The sequence below is a fragment of the Macaca thibetana genome, chromosome X, assembly GCF_024542745.1.
Source record: "Macaca thibetana thibetana isolate TM-01 chromosome X, ASM2454274v1, whole genome shotgun sequence".
NCBI lineage: Eukaryota > Metazoa > Chordata > Mammalia > Primates > Cercopithecidae > Macaca > Macaca thibetana.
Genome location: NC_065598.1, coordinates 56,778,643 through 56,801,146, shown reverse-complemented (window position 1 = coordinate 56,801,146; position 22,504 = coordinate 56,778,643). Strand labels below are relative to the sequence as shown.

The following is a 22,504-nucleotide window of genomic DNA, read 5'->3' as shown; positions in this document are numbered from 1 at the left end:
AACCTTTAAAGGCAGAAGACACAGGGGTATATTTTCAGCATCCTCAAAGAAAAGAAATTCCAACTAAGAATTTCATGTCCTGGCAAACTAAGCTTCATAAACAAAAAATAAAGTCCTTCCCAGATGAAATGTGTTACCACCAGACCAACTTTAAAAGGGGTCCTTAAAGGAGTGCCAGACATAGAAACAAAAGAATGATACCTGCTACCACAAACAATTCAAGCAAACAGCCCACAGATGATATAAAGCAATTACACAATGAATACTATAAAACAACTAGCTAACAACATGAGTACAGAATCAAAATCTCATCCATCAATACTAACCCTAAATGTAAATGGTCTAAATGCCAAACTAAAAAGGCAACCATCTGCTGTCTTCAAGGAATTTCTCTCACATGTAACAACACTTTTGGCTCAAAGTAAAGAAATGGAGAAAAACTTACCATGCAAATAGCAAACAAGAAAAGCAGGAGTTGCTATCTTTTTATAAGATAAAACAGATTTTAAACCAACAACAATCAGGAAAGATAAAGAAGGGCATTATATAATGATAGAGGATTCAATTTACCAAGTAGACTGAATTATCTTATATATACATTTGTAGCACTCAAATTCACAAAACAAGTTCTTTTTGACCTAAGAAAAAAACTTAGCCACACAATAATAGTTGGAGATTTCAAAACCCCACTGACAGCCTTAGACAGATCTTTGAGGCAGAAAACTAACAAAGAAATGAAGGATATAATGTTAACATTTGACCAATTGTACCTAATAGACATCTGCAAAATAGTCCACCCAACAATCATGGAATATACATTTCTCTCATACACACATGGAACATATTCTAAGATTGACCACAAGTTTGGTATTACAGCAAGTCTCAATAAATTCAAAAAATTTTAAATCATACCAAACACACTCTTGGATCAGAGTACAAAAAATATAGAAACCAATATAAATAAAATATTTCAAAAATTCACAAATATGTGGAAATTAAATAATGTCTTCCTGAATAACTTTTGGGTTAATGATGAAATTAAGGCATATATCAAAATATTATTATAACTTAATGATAATAAAAAATAACTTACCAAAATCTTTGTGATTCAGGTAATGCACTATTAAAAGTTTAAAATGTTAAAAGCCTGAATCAGAAAGTTAGAAAGATCTAAAATTAATGATCTGATCACACCCAAAGGAACTAGAAAGTAAATTACAATCCAAACTCAAAGTTTGCAGTAGAAAATATATAACTATAATTGGGTAGAACAAATGAAATTGACATGCAAAAGTTCATACAAAATATCAATTTAACCAAGAGTTTCTTTTTTGAAAGAATAAATAAGATAGACTGCTGGCTAGATTCACAAAGAAAAAAAAATAAGTCCAAATAAATACAATCAGAAATGACAAAGGTGAAATTACAACTGATCCTACAGAAATACAAAAGATCCTCAGTGGTTATTATGAACACCTCTATGGACACAAAATTAGAAAATCTAGATAAAATAGATACATTTCTGAAAACACACAACCTCTGAATATTGAACCAGGAAAAAAGAGAAACCTCGAAAAGACAAAAAAGCTTTGAAATTAATTCAATAATTAAAAAAAAAACCTACCAATGCAAAAAAGCCATCGACCAGATGGATTCACAGCTGAAGTTTACCAGAAGTGCAAGAAAGAAAGAAAGAAAGAAAGAAAGAAAGAAAGAAAGAAAGAAAGAAAGAAAGAAAGAAAGAAAGAAAGAAAGAGAGAGAGAGAAAGAAAGAAAAAGAAAGAAAGAAAAAGAAAGAAAGAAAGAAAGAAGAAAGAAAGAAAAGAAGAGAGAGAGATAGAGAGAAAGAGAGAAAGAGAGAGAGAAAGAAAGGAAGAAAGAAAAGAAAGAAAAAGAAAAGAAAGAGAAAGAAAGAGGAAAACCTGGTACCAATACTACTGAAACTATACCCCCCACCCCGAAAAAAAGGAAAAATTGAAGCCGGGCACGGTGGCTCACGCCTGTAATCCCAGCACTTTGGGAGGCCGAGGTTGGCGGATCATGAGGTCGGGAGATTGGGACCATCCTAGCTAACATGGTGAAACCCCGTCTGTACTAAAAATACAAAAAAATTAGATGGGCATGGTGGTGGGCGCCTGTAGTCCCAGCTACTCACGAGGCTGAGGCAGGAGAATGGCGTGAACCCGAGAGGTGGAGGTTGCCGTGAGCCGAGATCGTGCCACTGCACTCCAACCTGGGCAACAGAGCGAGACTCCCTCTCAAAAAAAAAAAAAAAAAAAAAAAAAAAATTGAGGAGAGGATGCTCCTTAACTCATTCTAGAAATCAAGCATCATCCTGATGCCAAAATCTGGCAGAGACACGACAACAACAAAAGTCAGGACTGATGAATACAGACAGAAAAAATTTCAACAAAATACTAGCAAACTTATTTCAGCAGCACATCAAAATGTTAATTCACAACAGTTGAGTAAGCTTTACTCCTGGAATGCAATGTTAATTCAACATAAGCAAATTTTAAAAAAAGTGATTTACCACATACACAGAATTTAAAACAAAAAAGATATAATCACCTCAATAGATTCAGAAAGAGACTTCAATAAAATCTAACATTCCTTCATGATAAAAACCCTATAAGGCTAGTCATCAAAAGAGCATACATCAAAATAATAAGAGCTAATTATGACAAACCCACAGCCAACATCATATTGAATGGGCAAAAGACAGAATAATTCCCCTTGAGATCTGCAATAAGACAAAGGTGTCCAGTCTCATCACTCCTATTCAACATAACACTGGAAGTCCCAGCCAGAGCATTTAGGCATGAGAAAGAAATAAAGGACATTCAAATAGGAAAAAGACAAAGTCAATCTCTCTCTGCTGACAATATGATTCAAAAAGACTCTCCCAAAAGGCTCCCAGAATTGATAAATGACTTTAGTAAAGTTTCAGAATACAAAATTCATGTACAGAAATCGGTAGCATTTCTACACTACAGTAATATTCTTCGTGAGCCAAATAAAAAATGCAATCCTATTTGCAATAGCCACACCAAAACTACAATATCTAGAAATACCACTAACCAAAGAGGTGAAACGTCTTTACAAAAAGAACAACAAAATACTGCTGAAAAATTATTAGAGATGAAACAAACAGAAAAATATTCCATTATCATGGATTGGAAGAATAAATATCATTAAAATTGCCATACTTTCCAAAGTAATTTACATATTCAATGTTATCCCTATCAAAATACCATTATTTTTCATGGAATTTTTTTTTAAAAAGCTATTCTAAAACTCATATGGAACCAATAAAACATCTGAATAGCCAATGGAATCCTAAGGAAAAACAAAGGCAAATAAATCACTTTACCCAACCTAAAACTGTATTATACGACTAACGTAACCAAAACAGCATGAAACTGGTATAAAAACAGATACATAGACCGATGGAACAGAATAGAGATCCCAGAAATAAAGCTACAAACCTACAACGATCTGATCTTAGACAAAATTTACAAAAGCAAGGGGAGCAGGACTTCCTATGCAATAAATAGTGCTGGGATAACTGGCCAGCCATATGCAGAAAAATATGACTGGATCCCTACATTTCACCATATGCAAAAATTAACCAAATATAAATTAAAGATTTAAACATAAGATCCCAAACTATGAAAACACTAGAGGAAAGCCTAGGAGATACCCTTCTCGTCACTGGATTAGCAAAGAATTTATGGCTAAGTCTCCAAAAGCAATTTCAAAGAAAATTTGACAAGTGGGACCTAATTAAGCTAAAGAGCTACAGCGTGGCAAAAGAAATTATCAAAAGAGTAAACATACAGTCTACAGAATGGGAGAAAATATTTGGAAACCATGCATCCAACGTAAGTCTAATATCCAGAATCTATAAGACACTTAATCAACCAGCAAAAAGTAAATAATCAATTAAAGAGTGAGCAAATGACATGAACAGGCACTTCTCAAAAGAAGATGTACGAGCAGCCAACAAACCTATAAAAATGCTCAATATTACTAATCATCAGAGAAATGCATATAAAGACCACAATGAGATACTGTCTCACACAAGTCAGAATGGCAATCATTGAAAAAATCGAAAAATAACTGATGCTGATGAGACTGCAGAGAAAAGAGAATGCTTATATACTGTTGGTAAGAATGTAAATTAGTTCAGCCCTTTGGAAAGGAGTTTGGAGATATCTCAAATAACTTAGAACTGCCATTTAAACCAGTAATCCCATTACCAGATATATACTCCAAGGAAAATTAATTGTTCTACCAAAAAGACACATGAACTCATATGTTTATCACAGCAGTATTCACAATAGGAGAGACATGGAATCAATCCAGCTTCCCATCAACAGTGGATTGAATAAAGAATATGAAGTACACTTACACCATGAAATACTATGCAGCCATAAAATGGAATAAAATATTCCTTTGCAACCATATGAATGCAGTTGGAGGCCATTATCCTAAGCTAATTAACACAGGAACAGAAAACAAACTACCGCATCTTCTCACTCGTAAGTGGAACTAAACCTTGAGTACACATGGACAGAAAGAAGAAAACAATAGAAACCAGAGCCTACTTAAAGGTGGAGGATGGGAGGAGGGCAAGGATCAAAAAACTACCTATCAGCAACTGTGCTCACTACCTGAATGATGAAATCATTTGTACACCAAACCACATGGACACACAATTTACCCATGTAATAAGCCTGCATAAGTACCCCCTGAACCTAGAATAAAATATGGAAGGGATAAAAAATAGGTCAACTCCTAGCAGGCCAATTTTCAGTACTCTTTTGTGCATAATTCTTTAAAGTCATGAAGAGCCAGGATTTATCTTTCTTTTTAACTTTTAAGTTTAGGGGTACATGTGCAGGATGTGCAGGTTTGTTACATAGGTAAACTTGTGTCATTCGGGTTTGTTCTACAGATTATTTCATCACCCAGGTATTAAGCCTAGTACCCATTAGTTATTTTTCCTGATCCTATCCATCCTCCCACCCTCTGTCCTCTGAAAGGTCCCCAGTGCTTGTTGTTCCCCTCTATGTGTTCCCATATTCTCATCATTTAGCTCCCACTTATGAGTGAAAATACATCGCATTTGGTTTTCTGTTCCTGTGTTAGTTTGCTAAGGATAATGGCCTCCAGCTCCATCTATGTTCCTGCAAAGGAAATTGTCTTGTTCTTTTCCATGGCTACATAGTATTCCATGGTGTATATGGACCATTATTATAATGCTGATTCCTAAAAACCATGACCAAATGAGGATTTATTCTTAGCATATTTTTATGATTAATCTAAATTTCAAAATATTCTGCTTTACGATACCACAATTCTATTTATTAGACTACCTTATATTACCTTTAAATCACTTTTTGTAAGTCTAGAAGATTTTAAGTTCCTTGAATGAAGGGACTCTGCTTTAACATTCTTACCATCATAAATAATACAAAATAAATACTCCTTGAATTCATTGAAAAAACAGTAAATGCCAATAACTAGAGTTTCTAGGTGACAGAATTTTACTTTTTCTTTCCACTGTTTCTGAAATTGTGTTGTTTTGCCCTTTAAATGAGGGAAAATCAAATTTACCTGATAAGTCATTTTAGTACAGTGGATAGAAAATAGTCTCCTGTAATCCAAGTAGGTTTGAATCCTAGCACTATGATTTACTTGTTTAACTATTTAATTTGGGGCAGGCTTATTTAATCTTTCTGAGCTTTGAATTTGTCATTTGTAAACTGGGGATATCTTTCTGAAAAAAAAAAAACCAACTACTATAAGTATTAAATGAAATTAGTTATAGGAGACTCTTGCACAATTTTGTGCACCAATCCCAGAGTTGGTGCTCAATAAGCAGTACCTAGTTTTATTTAAGTACATTGAGAAATATATAATAATCACCCTGATAAGTAAGATAATCCTGCTAGGAACAAAATTTCTGAATTGCTCTGAATTATAAAAGTAGAACCCCCCTTCCAATCATATTAACATTACCTGGAGAAGGCTTGTGTCCAAATATACCATTGAAGAAAGCAGGCATTCGAATGCTACCACCAATATCAGAGCCCACACCAATCACTGAGCAGGCAGCTGCCAGTGTGCAGCCCTCACCACCTAAAGGAAACACAAAATACTTGCAAATAAATAATCTAATATACTATTTGCATAGAATATCTTTTTCCATCTTTTCACTTTCAACCTTTTTGTGTCTTTAGATCCAAAGTGAGTCTTTTGCTCACAGCATATATTTAGATCATAATTTTAATCTATTCTACTCATCTATGTTATTTGAGTATATTAAACCATTTACATTTTAAAGTAATTACTGATAAGGTCTTCCCTGAGGATATTTCTCCCCTGGGTCTGTGTTTGTGTTTCTGTTTTTTCTTAATTCTCCCATATAGAAAAGAGCTCTTATTTTTTTTACCATCAACTTTTAAGTTCTGGGGTTCATGTGCAGGATGTACAGGTTTGCTACATAGGTATATGTGTGCCACGGTGTTTGGCACCACAGATCAACACATCACCTAGGTATTAAGCCCAGCACCCATTAATTATTCTTCTTGATGCTTTCCTTTCCCCCAACATCCCCCAACAGGCCCAAGTGTGTGCTGTTCCCTACCACGTGTCTATGTGTTCTAATCATTCAGCTCCCACTTTAAAGTGAGAACATGCTGTGTTTGGTTTTCTATCCCTGCATTCGTTTACTGAGAATAATGGTTTCCAGCTCCATGCATGTCCCTGCAAAGGACATGATATTGTTCCGTTTCGTGGCCGAATAGCATGCTATGGTGTATATGTACCACATTTTATTTATTCAATCTATCATTGATGGGCATTTGGGTTGATTCCATGTTTTTGATATTGTGAATAGTGCTGCAATGAACATATGCGTGCATGTATCTTTATAATAAAATGCTTTATATTCCTTTGGGTATATACCCAGTTTGATGATTAATACTGAGTGGCAACTTGATTGAATAGAAAAATGCAAAACATTATTCCTGGGTGTGTCTGTGAGAGTGTTGCAAAGGAGATTAGCATTTGAGTCAGTGGACTGGGAGAGGCAGGCCCACCCCCAATCATAACAGGCACCATCTAATCAGTGTGACTAGAATAAAGCAGGTAGAAATTGGAAAGAGCAGAGTTGCTGTGTCTTCCAACATTCATCTTTCTTCCATGCTGCATGCTTCCTGTCCTCAAACATCAGACTCCAAGTTCTTCAGCTTTTGGATGCCTAGACTCACACAAGTGGTTTGCCAGGGACTCTCAGGCCTTTGGTCACGGATTGAAGGCTGCATTGTCAGCTTTCCTACTTTTGAGGTTTTGGGACTGAGATTGGCTTCCTTGCTCCTCAGCTTACAGATGGCCTATTGTGGGACTTCACCTTGTCATCCTTCGAGCCAATACTCTTTAATAAACTCCCTTCATGTATAAATCTATCCTATTCTGTCCCTCTAGAGAACCCTGACTAACACACCCAGGAATGGGATTTCTGTGTCAAATGGTATTTCTGCTAGGTTTTTGAGGAGTTGCTACACTGTCTTCCACAAAGGTTGAACTAATTTACATTCCTACCAACTGTGTGAAAGCATTCCTTTTTCTCTGCAAGCTAGCTAGCATCTGTTGTTCCTTGACTTTTTAATAATTGCCATTCTGACTGGCGTGAGATGGTATCTCATGGTGGTTTTGATGTGTATTTCTCTAATGATCAGTGATGTTGAGCTATTTTTAATATGTTTGTTGACTGCATGAATGTTTTTCTCTTGAGACGTCTCTGGTCATGTCCTTTGCCCACTTTTTAATTTTTTTTTCTTGTAAATTTGTTTAAGTTCCTTGTACACAGGATATTAGACCTTTGTCAGATGGATAGATTGCAAAAATTATCTCCCTTGTGTACGTTGTCTGTTCACTCTGATGATAGTTTCTTTTGCTGTGCAGAGGCTTGTTAGTTAACTAGATTCCACTGGTCAATTCTTGCTTTTATTGCAGTTGCTTTTAGTGTTTTCATCTGAAATGTTCAAAACCTTCAAAACCCTTGTAATTTCTATAAATTACTTCAGGCAGTATGGTCATTTTCACGATAAAGATTCTTCCTATCCATGCGCATGGATTTTTTTTTTTAATTTGTTTGTGTCCTATTTGATTTCTTTGAGTAGTTTGTAGCTTTCCTTGAAGAAGTCCTTCACTTTCCTTGTAAGCTGTATTTTTAGGTATCATATTCTTTTGCAGCAATTGTGATTTGGAGTTCATTCATGATTTGTCTCTACTTGCCTGTTATTGGTGAATAGAAATGCTAGCAATTTTTGCACATTGATTTTGTATCCTGAGACTTTGCAGAAGTTGCTTATCAGTTTAAGAAGCTTTTGAGCTGAGATGATGGGGTTTTCTAGATATATGATCATGTAATCTGCAAGCAAAGGTAGTTTGACTTCCTCTCTTCCTATTTGAATATGCTTTATTTCTTTTTCTTGCCTAATTACCCAGCCAGAACAACCAATACTATGTTGTATAGGAGTAATGAGAGAGGGCATCCTTGTCTTGTGCTTGTTTTCAAGGAGAATGCTTCCAGCTTTTGCCCATTCAGTGTGATATTGGCTGTGAGTTTGTCGTATATAGATCTTATTATTTTGAAGTATGTTCCTTCAATACCTAGTTTATTAAAAGCTTTTAACATAAACGGATGCCAAATTTTAGTGAAGGCCTTTTCGGCATCTATTGAAATAATCACTTTTTTTTATCTTTAGTTCTGTTTGTGCAACAAATGACACTTATCGATTTGCATATGTTGAGCCAAACTTGCATTGCAGGGATGAAACCAACTTGTTCATGATGTATAAGCAATTTGACGTGCTGCTAAATTCTGTTTGCCAGTATTTTATTGAGGGTTTTTGCATTGATGTTCATCAAGAATGTTAGCCTAAAGTTTTCTATTTTTATTGCTTCTCTGAGAGGTTGTCTTTTTTTTAACTTTTTTAAAATTATTATTATTACACTTTAAGTTCTAGGGTACATGTGCAGAACATGCAGGTTTGTTACATATGTATACTTGTGCCATGTTGGTGTGCTGCACCCATCAACTCGTCAGCACCCATCAACTCGTCATTTACATCAGGTATAACTCCCAATGCAAACCCTCCCCCCCTCCCCTCTCCCCATGATAGGCGCCGGTGTGTGATGTTCCCCTTCCCGAGTCCAAGTGATCTCATTGTTCAGTTCTCACCTATGAGTGAGAACATGCGGTGTTTGGTTTTCTGTTCTTGAGATAGTTTGCTGAGAATGATGGTTTCCAGCTGCATCCATGTCCCTAAAAAGGACACAAACTCATCCTTCTTTATTGCTGCATAGTATTCCATGGTGTATATGTGCCACATTTTCTTAATCCAGTCTGTCACTGATAGACATTTGTGTTGATTCCAAGTCTTTGCTATTGTGAATAGTGCCACAATAAACATATGTGTGCATGTGTCTTTATAGCAGCATGATTTATAACCCTTTGGGTATATACCCAGTAATGGGATGGCTGGGTCATATGGTACATCTAGTTCTAGATCCTTGAGGAATCGCCATACTGTTTTCCATAATGGTTGAACTAGTTTACAATCCCACTAACAGTGTAAAAGTGTTCCTATTTCTCCACATCCTCTCCAGCACCTGTGATTTCCTGAATCATTGCCATTCTAACTGGTGTGAGATGGTATCTCATTGTGGTTTTGATTTGCATTTCTCTGATGGCCAGTGATGATGAGCATTTTCTCATGTGTCTGTTGGCTGTATGAATGTCTCCTTTTGAGAAATGTCTGTTCATATCCTTTGCCCATTTTTTGATGGGGTTGTTTGTTTTTTTCTTGTAAATTTGTTTGAGTTCTTTGTAGGTTCTGGATATTAGCCCTTTGTCAGATGAGTAGATTGCAAAAATTTTCTCCCATTCTGTAGGTTTCCTGTTCACTCTGATGGTATTTTCTTTTGCTGTGCAGAAGCTCTTTAGTTTCATTAGATCCCATTTGTCAATTTTGGCTTTTGTTGCCATTGCTTTTGGTATTTTAGACGTGAAGTCCTTGCCCATGCCTATGTCCTGAATGGTATTACCTAGGTTTTCCTCTAGGGTTTTTTATGGTATTAGGTCTAACATTTAAATCTCTAATTCATCTTGAATTAATTTTCATATAAGGAGTAAGGAAAGGATCCAGTTTCAGCTTTCTACTTATGACTAGCCAATTATCCCAGCACCATTTATTAAATAGGGAATCCTTTCCCCATTTCTTGTTTCGCTCAGGTTTATCAAAGATCAGATGGCTGTAGATGTGTGGTATTATTTCTGAGGACTCTGTTCTGTTCCATTGGTCTATATCTCTGTTTTGGTACCAGTACCATGCTGTTTTGGTTACTGTAGCCTTGTAGTATAGTTTGAATTCATGTAGCGTGATGCCTCCAGCTTTATTCTTTTGGCTTAGGAATGTCTTGGAAATGCGGGCTCTTTTTTGGTTCCACATGAACTTTAAAGCTGATTTTTCCAATTCTGTGAAGAAACTCATTGGTAGCTTGATGGGGATGGCATTGAATCTATAAATTACCTTGGGCAGTATGGCCATTTTCACCATATTGATTCTTCCTATCCATGAGCATGGTATGTTCTTCCATTTGTTTGTGTCCTCTTTTATTTCACTGAGCAGTGGTTTGTAGTTCTCCTTGAAGAGGTCCTTTACCTGCCTTATAAGTTGGATTCCTAGGTATTTTATTCTCTTTGAAGCGATTGTGAATGGAAGTTCATTCATGATTTGGCTCTCTGTTTGTCTGTTACTGGTTTATAAGAATGCTTGTGATTTTTGCACATTAATTTTGTATCCTGAGACTTTGCTGAAGTTGCTTATCAGCTTAAGGAGATTTTGGGCTGAGACAATGGGGTTTTCTAAATATACAATCATATCATCTGCAAACAGGGACAACTTGACTTCTTCTTTTCCTAACTGAATACCCTTGATTTCTTTCTCTTGCCTGATTGCCCTAGCCAGAACTTCCAACACTATGTTGAACAGGAATGGTGAGAGAGGTCATCCCTGTCTTGTGCCAGTTTTCAAAGGGAATTTTTCCAGTTTTTGCCCATTCAGTATGATATTGGCTGTGGGTTTCTCATAAATAGCTCTTATGATTTTGAGATACGTTCCATCAATACCAAATTTATTGAGCGTTTTTACCATGAAGGGCTGCTGAATTTTGTCAAAGGCCTCTTCTGCATCTATTGAGATAATCATGTGGTTTTTGTCTTTGGTTCTGTTTATATGCTGGATTACGTTTATTGATTTGCATATGTTGAACCAGCCTTGCATCCCAGGGATGAAGCCCACTTGATCATGGTGGATAAGCTTTTTGATGTGCTGCTGGATCCGGTTTGCTAGTATTTTATTGAGGATTTTTGCATCGATGTTCATCAGGGATATTGGTCTAAAATTCTCTTTTTTTGTTGTGTCTCTGCCAGGCTTTGGTATCAGGATGATGTTGGCCTCATAAAATGAGTTAGGGAGGATTCCCTCTTTTTCTATTGATTGGAATAGTTTCAGAAGGAATGGTACCAACTCCTCCTTGTACCTCTGGTAGAATTCAACTGTGAATCCATCTGGTCCTGGACTTTTTTTCGTTGGTAGGCTATTAATTACTGCCTCAATTTCAGAGCCTGCTATTGGTCTATTCAGGGATTCAACTTCTTCCTGGTTTAGTCTTGGAAGAGTGTAAGTGTCCAGGAAATTATCCATTTCTTCTATATTTTCTAGTTTATTTGCGTAGCGGTGTTTTTGGTATTCTGTGATGGTAGTTTGTATTTCTGTGGGGTCGGTGGTGATATTCCCTTTATCATTTTTTATTGCGTCGATTTGATTCTTCTCTCTTTTCTTCTTTATTAGTCTTGCTAGCGGTCTATCAATTTTGTTGATCTTTTCAAAAAACCAACTCCTGGATTCATTGATTTTTTGGAGGGTTTTTTGTGTCTCTATCTCCTTCAGTTCTGCTCTGATCTTAGTTATTTCTTGCCTTCTGCTAGCTTTTGAATGTGTTTGCTCTTGCTTCTCTAGTTCTTTTAATTGCGATGTTAGAGTGTCAATTTTAGATCTTTCCAGCTTTCTCTTGTGGGCATTTAGTGCTATAAATTTCCCTCTACACACTGCTTTAAATGTGTCCCAGAGATTCTGGTATGTTGTATCTTCGTTCTCATTGGTTTCAAAGAACATCTTTATTTCTGCCTTCATTTCGTTATGTACCCAGTAGTCATTCAGGAGCAGGTTGTTCAGTTTCCATGTAGTTGAGCGGTTTTCATTGAGTTTCTTAGTCCTGAGTTCTAGTTTGATGGCACTGTGGTCTGAGAGACAGTTTGTTATAATTTCTGTTTTTGTACATTTGATGAGGAGTGCTTTACTTCCAATTATGTGATCAATTTTGGAATAAGTGTGATGTGGTGCTGAGAAGAATGTATATTCTGTTGATTTGGGGTGGAGAATTCTGTAGATGTCTATTAGGTCTGCTTGCTGCAGAGCTGAGTTCAATTCCTGGATATCCTTGTTAACTTTCTGTCTCATTGATCTGTCTAATGTTGACAGTGGGGCGTTAAAGTCTCCCATTATTATTGTATGGGAGTCTAAGTCTCTTTGTAAGTCTCTAAGGACTTGCTTTATGAATCTGTGTGCTCCTGTATTGGGTGCATATATATTTCGGATAGTTAGCTCTTCCTGTTGAATTGATCCCTTTACCATTATGTAATGGCCTTCTTTGTCTCTTTTGATCTTTGATGGTTTAAAGTCTGTTTTATGAGAGACTAGTATTGCAACCCCTGCTTTTTTTTGTTCTCCATTTGCTTGGTAGATCTTCCTGCATCCCTTTATTTTGAGCTTTGTATGTCTCTAGGTTTTCTTATCAGGATGATTCTGGCCTTATAGAATGAGTTACAAAAAAAACCCTGCTTTTCAATTTTTTGGAATAATTTCAGCAGAAATGGTACAAGCTCCTCTTTCTACCTGTGGTAGAATTCAGCTGTAAATCCATCTGGTTGGGCCTTTTTTTTTTTTTTTCTTCACTTTGTAGGCTATTTATTACTGCTTCAATTTTAGAACTCATTATCGTTCTATTTAGAGATTCAATTTTTTCTTGGTTCAGTCTTGGGAAGGAGTATGCATCCAGGAATTTTTTTCCATTTCTTCTAAATTTTCTAGTTTTGTCCATACAGGTGTATATAGTAATCTCTGATGATTGTTTTTATTTCTGTTGGGTCAGTGGTAATATCATTCTGATTTTGTCTATTTAATTCTTCTCTCTTTTCTTCTTTATTAGTCTAGCTAGTGGTCTATTTTATTTATTTATTCATTTTTTCAAAAGAACAGCTCCTGAATTCATGGATTTTTGAAGGATTTTTTGTGTCTCTATCTCCTTCAGTTCTGCTCTAATCTTGGTTATTTCTTGTCTTCTCCTAGCTTTGGGATTTGTTTGCTCTTGCTTCTCTACTTCTTTTAGTTGTGATGTTAGGTTGTCAGTTTTAGACCTTTCCAGGTTTTTGATGTGGGGATTTAGTGCTATAAATTTCTCTCTCAACAGTGCTTTAGCTGTGGCCCAGATTCGGATATATTATGTCTTTGTTCTCATTAGTTTCAAAGAACTTCTTGATTTCTTTGTTAATTTCATTATTTACCCAGAAGTCACTCCGGAGCAGGTTGCTCGATTTCCACGTAGTTATGTGGGTTGGTTTGAGGTCACTTTCTTAATCTTGAGTTCTAATTTGATTGTGCTGTAATCTGAGAAATTGTTATGATTTAAGTTCTTTTGCATTTAATGAGGAATGTTTTACTTCAAATTATGTGATAAATTTTAGAGTAAGTGCTATGTGATGATGAAAAAAAAAATATGTTTTCCATTGTTTGGGGGTGGAGAGTTCTGTAGATATCTATCAGGTCCACTTGATCCAGAGCTAAGTTCAGGTGTTGATTATCTTTGTTAATTTTCTGTCTCAATGTCTATCTAATATTTTCAGTGGGGTGTTAAGTTCTCCCACTATTACTGTGTGGGAGGCTAAGTCTCTGATTTTAACTGACTATATTGTATGTTTCCATTTATTCTCCTCTCTTGCCACTTAAAGTATACTTTTTTTTAGTTTAATATTTGCCCTTGAGTTTGCAATATACATTTAGAACTAACTCACGTCTCCTTCAAATGATACTCTGCCACCTCCCAAGTAGTGCAGTTATCTTATAAAGGAACATTCCCAATTCCTTTATCCCATCCCATATAACATTGTCATTCATTTCACTGATACACAAGCTATAATCACCCAATACATTTTTGGCATTATTATTTTGAACAATTACATGTTAGATCAATCAATAATTTAAAAATACTTTATTTTACTTTTGTTCAATCTTTCTCTAATAATTTTCTTTTCTTTCTTTTTTTTTTTTTTTTTTTTACATGAATTCAGGTTTTTGGCCTGTATTCTTTTTTTTCTCTCTCTCTGAAGAATATCTTTTAACATTCTTGCTCTATTGCTCCACTGGCAACAAATTCTGTCAATATTTCTTTGTCTCAGAGCATCGTTATTTCTTTTTCATTTCTGAAGAATAGATCTGCTAGACAGAATTTTAAGTTGATGGTTCTTTCAATGGTTTAAATATTTGACTCCCGTGTGTGTGTGTGTGTGTGTGTGTGTGTGTGTGTGTGTGTGTGTGTGATGGAATCTCCTTCTGTCACCCAGGCTGGAGTGCAGTGGCATGATCTCAGCTCACTGCAACCTCCACCTCTCGAGTTCAAGCAATTCTCCTGCCCCAGCCTCCCGAGTAGCTGGTATTACAGGCGCCTGCTGCCAGGCCTGGCTAATTTTTGTATTTTTAGTAGAGATGGGGATTCAACATGTTGGCCAAGCTGGTATCGAGCTCCTAACCTCAAGTGATCCACCTGCCTTGGCCTCCCAAAGTGGATGCCCATCTCTTATTGTTTGCATGGTTTCTGAAGAAAATACCAATATAATTCTATCTTTGCTCCTGTATAGATAAGATATGTTTTTCCTTCTTCTTTAAATGTTTTTTTCTTTCTCTTTAATCTTCTAAGGATGAAACAGTATGCTAGGTGTAGTTCTTCTCAAACATTTATTGTTGTTTCTTAAAATCTCTTTGTTCTCTTCCTAGTGTTCCAATTATATATGTGTATTATATGCATTTGTAATCATACAATTATTAGATAGTCTGTTCTGTCTTTTTCATTCTTTTTCCTCTTTACTTTCAGTTTTGGAAGTTCTTGTTGACAGATCTTCCATATCACTGAAGGTTTCCTATTTTGTATACAACATATTGATGAGCCCATCAAAGACGTTCTTCATTTCTGTTATAACTTTTTTCTTTCTAGCGTTTGCTTTTGATTCTTGAAGTTCTCATCTGTCTTCTTACATTACAGATCTGTGCTTGCATGTTGACCATTTTTTTCCATTATGGCCCTTAACATATTAATCACAAAGGTTTCAATTCTCAGTCTGATAATCTCAATATCTCTGCCATATTGCTAATCTTGATGCTTGCTTTGTCTTTTCAAACTGTGATTTTGTCTTTTAGTATGCCTTATAATCGTTTTGTTGAAAGCCAAACATGATGTACTGAGATAAAAGAACTGGGGGTATTTGGCCTTTAATGTGAGGTTTTATGTTTCCCTGGCTAGGGGTTAGTCTGTGTTTACTGTCTGCTGTAGCCATAGGTTTCAGGTGTAAAATTTTCAACTGGTGCCATTGTTTCCACCTCCTCTGTTGTCTTTGAGTTTCCCTAGAGACTTCTTAAATAACACCTATGATGTACAGTTCTTCTAGTTTATATAGAACCCCCATTATAGAAAATCCCTATTGGTGTAGTGATAAGGTGTGTGGAGGCAAGGAGAGGAAGTATTTTATAATCATATGATTAGGTCTCAGTCATTTAGTTAGCATGTGCCCCTGCTCTGTGACCCTAACATGTGCTTCCCAATTTTATTCTGCTTTGACCCCTTCAGTAGGACAGGAAACCTAGACAGGACTGGAGTTGGATATTTTCTTTCCCCGAGGTCAAGTCCATTAGTTTCTTATAAAACATTACTAAGTTAGGTTCTGATAAAAATAGTTTCTCTGAGGAAATTCCTTGTTAGAAGAACAGTAGGCTTTGGAAGTAGTATTTCAAAATGGCTACTTTTTCCCTCCCTGTGCAAGAAGCAAGAGAAGATTTCTCTCCGATCTTCACCTGGGAACACAGTAGGGCTCCTGAAGGTAAAACTTTTGAAATTGTGTGAGGCCCCCAAGATCCCCCCACCCAACCACCACATACATTTTGACTCTTAAACTTTTTCAAAATGAACCTCCAGCAAGTGATCAATTATAGTTTAGGTTTTTCTACTGCTGTGCTGGTTCCCTTGAAATGTTCTGCTCCTAGGCTTCTGTTCTAGCAAGTTCCGATTCTTTGTATCTGCCTGTCTTTCATTCAGTTTTGGGAAGAGTGGTTTTCCCATTACCTCGGCATATTGATAAATCTAATAATGGTTGTTAATTTTTAGTTTGTTCAGCTTTTGTTCTTATTGTGTGAATTGGAGTAAAAACTTCTAAACCCCATATATGCTAGACCGGAAACCTGAAGTCACACTTAAATTTTTAATCATCACAGTAACCTTACAAGTCTGATTTATTTAATATGGCCATCTTACAAGCAAAGGAAACTGACTTAATGAGCACCTACTTCATGTGACTAAGGTCATATAGTAAAAGAAGTCTCAAATGTCTATGTAGCTTTAGCACCCACAAGTTTAAACATTATATTTTGCTAACCCACGTATGCATCCATTCAGGCTTAATAAAAGTCTTGTCAATTCTAGTCTCCATACACCTTTTTTTTCTAGTCTCTATACACTTTATGATGTTTCCTGTCTACATCACTTGTAGTTCGTTTTCAATTCCCTTTGCTGGCTACTTCTCCTCTATCTATCTTCAAAATATCAGAGTTAACCAAGGCTCTCACATGACTCCCATTTCTTCTCCATCAACACACACATACCCTGGGTTTTTGCATCCATTCTTATAGGTTAGAGATGCTATACTGTATCAGGTTTATTAATACAATTCATAATTATTATTGTTAACACAGCTCTTGATGCCCTACTAAAATGTCCAACTCACCAGAACTTCCACCTACAATATGCTGTAAATCATATGGGTTGTTTGATCGGCCATAGATCTTGTTACTGGATTCATACCACATACACAACTCACTACAGTTGGTTATGCCAAGGGGAATGGCACCAGCTTCCTTCAGTAATGCCACCACGGTGGCATCTGTTTTGGAAATGGCATCACGGCGGTTCATGAGTCCAGAAGAATTGGGCATTCCTAAAAGAACCACAGAAAGTAATGTTTAAAAGTTATTAAATAAAAATAATTGTTTTCTTCTGAGGGGCAAGATGGCCAACTAGATGTAGCCAGAAGGAACATCTCCCACAAAGGGTTGGGGCATTGGGAAGACTGGTTGGGGCATTGGGAAGACACAATCCTAGCAGATCTTCAGAGAGAAGGCATTGAGGGTGGATGGAGGGAAGACAAAGATGGTGGGCTGAATGGGGAGGAAGTTGGGAACCCTGCACAGGGCTACTGTTCACTGGGACTTGCTCCTGGCTCCCAGAAACACCTGGGGGAAAAGGTGAGTTGAACAGTCAAGGAGCAACCAACTTTCAACATGGGCCTCTAGAATCATAGCAGGAAAAATACCCTTGACCACCATGGACACTTGGATTAGCAGGGAGAGGTGCTCAGAGAAGTGGTAGGGGCAGAATTCAAGCTGGAGCAGAACTGGAAGACTTGATGCCAGAACATCTGGAGGAGCACAACAAGGGTTGCCCATGCCCCTAGGCTCGACTGCCTCCCACAGGAGACTTAAGCCCTAGGGGAACTGTCAGACCTGAACTCTGCAGGGTGATTTTGCCCATGAGACAGGGCCAGTCCAATCTGAGCACCCCTCATTCTGCTAGCTTCTCCCAGGGCCCCAGTCTGGCCATGCCTGCTTGCAGTGCAGCCCCTAAGTACCTCCTGGGGTCCTGCATCACAGTTCCTGTGCTGGTGAACAGCATCTGACCTGCAAAGTCCTGTAACAGAGCTGCCCCAGAAGACAAGCCCAGCTAGCCCATATCCTCCCACTACAGCAGCCTCCCCTGTGCCACTTTGCTTACATGCACTCACCCATGACGACCTCCAACATTGCTTTACTGGTACTCGTGTGTGGGGGGAGGGGGGCGAAATCTTGTCTTCCCTTCTCTACCAGTACACATAATTGTGTGCACCCTGCCATGCCACTACTCCTGGCATGAGTGCACAGCACTCTACCTCTTCCCCCCACTGCACCACCATTGTTGTCAGATCATTGGCAAGCAGAAGGCATGCCAGCACTGCCCCCACCAGTATCCCCTTTCTGTGCTGAAACAGCTGCCGGCAGAAACTAGGCATAGAAAAAATGGACCCGCCCGCACCCTGAGTAGCCACCGCCACCTGCAGGAACATGCATAAAAGGCCCACACAGACCTGTGCCAACCAGAGCACCCTAACCCCATGATAACACTGCCACCAGTGTGAAGGTATGCACAGTTGCTGCCGGGAAGCCCTATGCCCCCTAGTCTGCTGTCAATGCAAACACCTGCTTGACGGCCAGCCACTGGCCCACAAAAGGCAATGCTGTCAATACTGGCAATTGCTGCGAATGCTCTCACAAAGGTCAGCACCCTGGCACCTGCTAGCACCGTGCTGCAGCTGACGAGCATAAACCCATACATACTGCAGTGGGAGTTGCAACTGGCACATAAGAATAAGGGCAGATAAGGCTGGGCGCGGTGGCTCAAGCCTGTAATCCCAGCACTTTAGGAGGCCGAAGTGGGCGGATCATGAGGTCAGGAGATTGAGACCATCCTGGCTAACACGGTGAAACCCTGTCTCTACTAAAAATGAAAAAAAAAAAAAAAAAAAAAAAATTAGCCGGGCGTGGCAGTGGGCGCCTGTAGTCCCAGCTACTCGGGAGGCTGAGGCAGGAGAATGGCGTGAACCTGGGAGGTGGAGCTTGCAGTGAGCCGAGATCGTACCACTGCACTCCAGCCTGGGCGACTGAGCGACACTCCGTCTCAAAAAAAAAAAAAAAAAAGAATAAGGGCAGATACTGCTGCCACAGCCCTATGAAGTGCTTTGGCTGGTACTATCCATTGAAGTATTGTGACCAGTGATCTGGCAGCACCTTGCCCCTTATAGTGGTCCAGGAGCACCTCAGCCCTCCTGAAGAAAGTGGAGACCTGATACCAGTCCCCCAGAGTCAGAGCATGCAATCCAGGAGTACTTAGCTGAGTCTTGGCCACCTTAAATATTCCAGAAATGAAGCCAGTCAACTGAACCCACCTTATACCACAATCAAATCACCCAAGGTCATCAAGTAGAATAAAAGAAAAAAAAAAACTCATCCAAAAAACAACTTTAAATATTGAAGAAACAACAGACGAACAAAATAGCAACAACTCTGACAATTCAAAAAAACCAGTGTTTTCTTTCCTCCAAACAACCACACTAATTCTCAAGCAAGCATTCTTAACCAGGCTGAGATGGCTGAAATGAGATAAAAAAAATTCAGAACATAGATAGAAAGAAAGATCATTGAGATCCCAGAAAATATTAAAACCCAATCTAACGAAGGTAGAATTCACAATAAAAACATACGGGAGCTGAAAGACAAAATAGTCAATATAGAAAAAAAAACACAATGAACCTGATAGAGCAGAAAAACACACTACAAAAATTTCATGATGAAATCACAAGCATTAGCAGCAGAATACCCAAGCTCAGAAAAGAATATTGAAGCTTGAAGATTGGCTTTTTAAAATAAAATAGGGGGGGCGGAGCAAGATGGCCGAATAGGAACAGCTCCAGTCTCCAACTCCCAGCGCCAGCGACACAGAAGACCAGTGATTTCTGCATTTTCAACTGAGGTACTGGGTTCATCTCACTGGGGAGGGCCAGAATATCGGTGCTGGTCAGCTGCTGCAGCCCGACCAGCCAGAGGTGAAGCAGGGCGAGGCATTGCCTCACCTGGGAAGCGCAAGGGGGAAGGGAGTCCCTTTTCCTAGCCAGGGGAACTGAGACACACAACACCTGGAAAATCGGGTAACTCCCACCCCAATACTGCGCTTTAAGCAAACAGGCACACCAGGAGATTATTTCCCACACCTGGCTGGGAGGGTCCCACGTGCACGGAGCCTCCCTCATTGCTAGCACAGCAGTCTGTGATCTACCGGCAAGGCAGCAGCGAGGCTGTGGGAGGGGCGCCCACCATTGCTGAGGCTTAAGTAGGTAAACAAAGCTGCCGGGAAGCTCGAACTGGGTGGAGCTCACAGCAGCTCAAGGAAACCTGCCTGTCTCTGTAGACACCACCTCTGGGGACAGGGCACAGTAAACAATAACAAAAGCAGCAGAAACCTCTGCAGACGCAAAGGACTCTGTCTGACAGCTTTGAAGAGAGCAGTGGATCTCCCAACACGGAGGTTGAGATCTGAGAAGGGACAGACTGCCTGCTCAAGTGGGTCCCTGACCCCTGTGTAGCCTAACTGGGAGACATCCCCCACTAGGAGCAGTCTGACACCCCACACCTCACAGGGTAGAGTACACCCCTGAGAGGAAGCTTCCAAAGCAAGAATCAGACAGGTACACTCGCTGTTCAGCAATATTCTATCTTCTAGCTGCTGATACCCAGGCAAACAGGGTCTGGAGTGGACCTCAAGCAACCTCCAACAGACCTACAGCTGAGGGTCCTGACTGTTAGAAGGAAAACTATCAAACAGGAAGGACACCTACACCAAAACCCCATCAGTACGTCACCACCATCAAAGACCAGAGGCAGATAAAACCACAAAGATGGAGAAAAAGCAGGGCAGAAAAGCTGGAAATTCAAAAAATAAGAGCACATCTCCTCCGTCAAAGGAGCGCATCTCATCGCCAGCAACGGATCAAAGCTGGACGGAGAATGATTTTGACGAGATGAGAGAAGAAGGCTTCAGTCCATCAAATTTCTCAGAGCTAAAGGAGGAATTATGTACCCAGCGCAAAGAAACTAAAAATCTTGGGAAAAAAAGTGGAAGAATTGATGGCTAGAGTAATTAATGCAGAGAAAGTCATAAACGAAATGAAAGAGATGAAAACCATGACATGAGAAATACGTGACAAATGCACAAGCTTCAGTAATGGACTCGATCAACTGGAAGAAAGAGTATGAGTGATGGAGGATCAAATGAATGAAATGAAGTGAGAAGAGAAACCAAAAGAAAAAAGAAGAAAAAGAAATGAACAAAGCCTGCAAGAAGTATGGGATGATGTAAAAAGACCAAATCTACGTCTGATTGGGGTGCCTGAAAGTGAGGGGGAAAATGGAACCAAGTTGGAAAACACTCTTCAAGATATCATCCAGGAAAACTTCCCCAACCTAGTAGGGCAGGGCAACATTCAAATCCAGGAAATACAGAGAACGCCACAAAGATACTCCTCGAGAAGAGCAACTCCAAGACACATAATTGCCAGATTTACCAAAGTTGAAATGAAGGAAAAAATCTTAAGGGCAGCCAGAGAGAAAGGTCGGGTTACCCACAAAGGGAAGTCGATCAGACTAACAGCAGATCTCTCGGCAGAAACTCTGCAAACCGGAAGAGAGTGGGGGCCAATATTCAACATTCTTAAAGAAAAGAATTTTCAAGCCAGAATTTCATATCCAGCCAAACTAAGTTTCATCAGTGAAGGAGAAATAAAATCCTTTACAGATAAGCAAATGCTTAGAGATTTTGTCACCACCAGGCTTGCCTTACAAGAGACCCTGAAAGAAGCACTAAACATGGAAAGGAACAACCGGTACCAGCAATTGCAAAAACATGCCAAAATGTAAAGACCATCGAGGCTAGGAAGAAACTGCATCAACTAACGAGCAAAATAACCAGTTAATATCATAATGGCAGGATCAAGTTCACACATAACAATATTAACCTTAAATGTAAATGGACTAAATGCTCCAATTAAAAGAAATAGACTGGCAAACAGGATAAAGAGTCAAGACCCATCAGTCTGCTGTATTCAGGAGACCCATCTCACATGCAGAGACATACATAGGCTAAAAATAAAGGGATGGAGGAAGATTTACCAAGCAAATGGAGAACAAAAAAAAGCAGGGGTTGCAATACTAGTATCTCATAAAACAGACTTTAAACCATCAAAGATCAAAAGAGACAAAGAAGGCCATTACATAATGGTAAAGGGATCAATTCAACAGGAAGAGCTAACTATCCTAAACATATATGCACCCAATACAGGAGCACACAGATTCATAAAGCAAGTCCTTAGAGACTTACAAAGAGACTTAGACTCCCATACAATAATAATGGGAGACTTCAACACTCCACTATCAACATTAGACAGATCAACGAGGCAGAAAGT

At 38.7% G+C, this 22,504-nt stretch overlaps 2 protein-coding genes across 4 annotated transcripts in view; one reads left to right on the top strand and one right to left on the bottom strand.

Moving 5' to 3' along the window:
* The window catches only part of FAAH2 (fatty acid amide hydrolase 2), a 294,424-nt gene that overhangs the window by 148,237 nt on the left and 123,683 nt on the right, over positions 1-22,504 (bottom strand). For 2 of the 3 annotated variants that reach the window (XM_050776927.1, XM_050776925.1), the window contains 2 exons: positions 17,186-17,395; positions 6,028-6,147 (listed from right to left, as the gene is read on the bottom strand). In XM_050776927.1, coding sequence (XP_050632884.1) covers positions 6,028-6,147; positions 17,186-17,395 — 330 coding nt within the window. The remainder of the gene's footprint in view (positions 1-6,027; positions 6,148-17,185; positions 17,396-22,504) is intronic. The other variant, XM_050776926.1, reaches the window with a different exon arrangement.
* LOC126946496 (zinc finger X-linked protein ZXDB-like) overlaps positions 1-22,504 on the top strand; it is a 540,578-nt gene that overhangs the window by 489,660 nt on the left and 28,414 nt on the right. The gene's annotated exons all lie outside the window — the stretch shown is intronic.